The sequence below is a fragment of the Quercus suber genome, unplaced genomic scaffold (assembly GCF_002906115.3).
Source record: "Quercus suber isolate HL8 unplaced genomic scaffold, Cork oak 2.0 scaffold_1652, whole genome shotgun sequence".
In the NCBI taxonomy this organism is placed as follows: Eukaryota; Viridiplantae; Streptophyta; class Magnoliopsida; order Fagales; family Fagaceae; genus Quercus; species Quercus suber.
In genome coordinates this window covers 1,950-5,595 of record NW_027071010.1, presented here as the reverse complement: position 1 = coordinate 5,595, position 3,646 = coordinate 1,950, and the positions used below count along the sequence as shown (strand labels likewise).

Here is a 3,646-nt window from a genome sequence, read left to right as displayed (position 1 = left end):
TAGCCATTCAAACGAATAGTTGTTACAAAATATTTATATATTGTTAAGAGCTTTGTAGCTTAATTAGTATCTTATGATATTTCAACAAAAACGTCTAAAATCAAAATTCATCTCTCCCAACTATCAAAAATTAATATATATACCCCCACCAATCCCATTATCTTGTCATTTATTCTCCATTATTTTGTGATTAAAATTTTCTTTAAAATGTAAGTATTTTAAATCTATATAGAGGAGCCTTGTCACTCATTAGAAGTATATATATATATATATATAGAGTGTCACTTTAGATAAACACAAAAAATGTGATAGTAACATAGATAAGAAATTAATAGTGAGATACAAGCATAGATTGGGCATTCTGTAATTGTTATTATGGAGGCATTCTTTAATTGTTGTAAAACCCTTGGGAAAATGTATGCACTTGGTGTCATAGCTAATGAAGGATGATCTTGGTGGGGAGGCCAATTAAAATATTCGTTAACAGCCTAGGGTTAAAAGCATGAGGGGTTTCCTATATATCCTAAAACCTAGCAATAAAATATCTATGGCCTATTGAAATGGGATAGGGTGTTCATTTTTGTATGGGAAATGTGTTAGATATTCTTTAATATCTTATTAATTAACAACGAATTACCATTTTTTAATTACCCTATATTTCTAACAAATCATATGAAATTGAAAGTTTATGGATAATAACAATCATTCTAAAGTATGATGAGATTAGCTAGTGGCTTACAACATGATGCTGGTGTTTGAAAACCATATTTTACTAAGTAAGGTTCAATCCAGGCCACATGTTTATGAGGCACAATGATCAATCTTACTAAAATAAGTGTGAGGTTGTTGGTGTATTTTAATACAAATATATATATTTGTATTATAATTATGTTCATAATATTGTTGTTGTAAAATTTATTATGAAATATACTATATATAGCTCATTAACATATATAAATAGTTGATTCATAAATAATAAAAATAAAAATAGTTGTTACAAAATATCTAATATCCCAATAACTCCACTGTCTTGTGATTTATTCTTCATTATTTTGTGTATGATTTCTCTATGACTTTAGATTATTTTAGCTTTATATAAAGAAGCATTTCCACTCTTGAAAAAGAAAATATGGAATGTCATTGTTATTTTGTGTGTAAAGAAGAATGTCTTTTTAGGTAGCTTTCACTCTATGGTGTAACGTGGTTGAGTTATTATATCTTGAGGGCAGCATGTTAGTGTGTTTGCTCTATTGATTGAGATGTATGTTGAATATTCTTATGTAATGTCGTGAACACCTTAATGAGAATGATATATCAGCAAAGCTATGCATATGTGATATTTATTTTTAATCTTATTATTATAAATGATTCACGCATCATATTTTATTTTAATTTTATAATTATATTAAAATAATATGTGAAAATTCAAATGATTTATTAGTCAACTTGTTTAGCAAAAAGAAAATAAAAAAAATAGTCAACTTGTTAGGTAACAGTGAGTGGTTGAATTCTTTTATACCATATAAACCTATATATGTGAGTAGATTTGTATGTTTGAGATGGGAAAGGAGGCTTACGTGATGCAATTTTCTCTGTTCTGGCATCCACAAGCACAAGTTGGACACGTAACTATCGTTGAGTTATAGAAAGATGACATCGAGACACAACAGGTTGGGCTTGGAGAAGCTAGGAACTGCGAGTAGGTGCATACCACATTCCATGTCACTTCAAATAAGAAATAAAATTACGTTAAGACATAGAATTTGAAGAATTGAGGTGCTAGTTTTCACACAAAATCATCAAACTATGTATCATGAACCCAAAATCGGAAAAAATTGTTTCAATGTCAACATTTAAAACGCGAAATAGATGGTGTGTATAGATATACGCTAAACTAACGAGTGTGAGAGAATCAATGCCCACTTACTGAGTGCTTGAGTTTGTCGACGACCATCAGAACTGAGGAAACGTGTGGGTGTCACGGTAACCGGTTGGTTGCAAGTGTAGCCTCGCCCTGGACCATTCAAAGTGAAATTCTTAGGCAATTTCACAGTCTTACTAGATGTACCAGAACTCCCAACAGTGAGCTGAAAGGATGAGATAGCAGCTGAAGGATCTTGTCCCCATGACGGCACAACACCACCCTTACAGCAATTGGCAACTTGTTGGTTGTAAGGGGCACCTGGGAGCAAGTCCAAAATGGTAGGTTTCTTCTCACAACAGTAAGGGATGTTTCCCTTATACTTGGAACAGTCTCCTTGCTCTGTGGCTTCTGCACCCAGCATGGACCATATCACTTCTTTCTTAGCCCATGTCCATCCCATGGTCCAACCAGGGCTCATAATGTGCCGGTACATCTGGTAGTTGGTCATTGTCACTGTTGCCTGAAAAACCATTGTTTTGTGATTGAGATACATTGTTTGCTTGAACTTTTTCGACAAAGAATTGTTTTTGGTGATTACTGTAAACTTAAAAATTTTCCTTTTCATTCTTTTATCTCTCTTCTACTCAATCCTACAAAACATTCTAAATCGTTTTAACATTTTGTTTTTTTGTTCAGGGCATATATAATACAAGCATTATAGCTTCCAGTTGAGGGAATAACAAAAAGTAGAGGGAGACAAAAAATTAGAATATGTCATTTAAGATATAACCAAAAATATGATTTTGAATAGAATAGAATAGAATAACCGAAGGAAAAAAAAGTGTGGTCAACCCTTACTATTATTAGAATGTTAAAGATCCTTAATCTACAATAGCATTTGGGACTAAAGCTTAATTGGTTATTGTTTTCAAGATAGAGATGCTGAATTTTATCTATATGTGCTTTGCTATACTTGAGCTACAAATTGACTGGCAACATGAAAGGAAGAAAACACTAGTTAAATCAAATGACACTCACCGTATAACCATCTGCGGTCCAAGATATGACATCCCATTTGATTGTAATATTACCAGTAGGGTCCAAAGGGTCATATGCCTCTGAAACTAACAGTGAAAAAGTGAACCAGAAAAATGTAAGTAAAAGAGAATAATGAAATCTTAAAAATACTGTTCATTATTGAACTGGAAGCGCATACCTGCATGAGCAAACAAGACAATAAAGAAAACAGATGATACAAGATATGCATATGTGTTGAAAATCATGATTCCCAGTTACCAGATTAGGCCTGCTGCAGAAAGTAGTGTTTATGTATACATATAGTTCGAACAAAACATTATCATCTAGAGCAGGCTTACCTGCGTTAATTTTTTTGAACTAGTATATGATTTCTTCACGTCATTTTTGCAATTATATACATACTTTTGTTAGCTTATACATGCCTGTGAAAGCAATTCCAGGGAGGACTTAGAAAACACTGGAATTAATTATGTTCAATCAGAAGGATTATTATAATCATTGATAATGCCATGTTGCGTATCACCTTCTTCCCATATGTGGTTTAGGGTATATTATATAGACTTACAGTCCTATAATTGGAAAAAGAAATAAGAAATATGTAAATAGAAAGCAAAAGAAGACTTTCCAAGAAACGTGAATATCAGTTTTTTTTTTTTTCTAATATTGTTGTTATTTGGTAACAGGGGGAGGATTTTGCTGTGGACAGGTGGCAACTGCAACTACTGTTGAAGTGTTGATCTCCAT

At 32.4% G+C, this 3,646-nt stretch overlaps 1 protein-coding gene across 2 annotated transcripts; it reads right to left on the bottom strand.

Moving 5' to 3' along the window:
- Window positions 1-1,472: 1,472 nt before the first annotated feature.
- On the bottom strand, window positions 1,473-3,315 carry LOC136066044 (COBRA-like protein 4). 2 transcript variants are annotated; one of them, XM_065769905.1, is made up of 4 exons: window positions 3,081-3,315; window positions 2,903-2,982; window positions 1,928-2,384; window positions 1,473-1,725 (listed from the first exon to the last, which is right to left on the bottom strand). In XM_065769905.1, the coding sequence occupies exons 1-4, from the start codon at window positions 3,145-3,147 to the stop codon at window positions 1,574-1,576; spliced, it is 756 nt and encodes a 251-aa protein (XP_065625977.1). In that variant the 5' UTR covers window positions 3,148-3,315; the 3' UTR covers window positions 1,473-1,573. The 2 variants fall into 2 exon arrangements, with proteins under 2 accessions (XP_065625977.1, XP_065625976.1); XM_065769904.1 differs by having other exon boundaries at window positions 1,475-1,725; window positions 2,903-2,988; window positions 3,081-3,303.
- Between the last annotated feature and the right edge of the window lie 331 nt (window positions 3,316-3,646).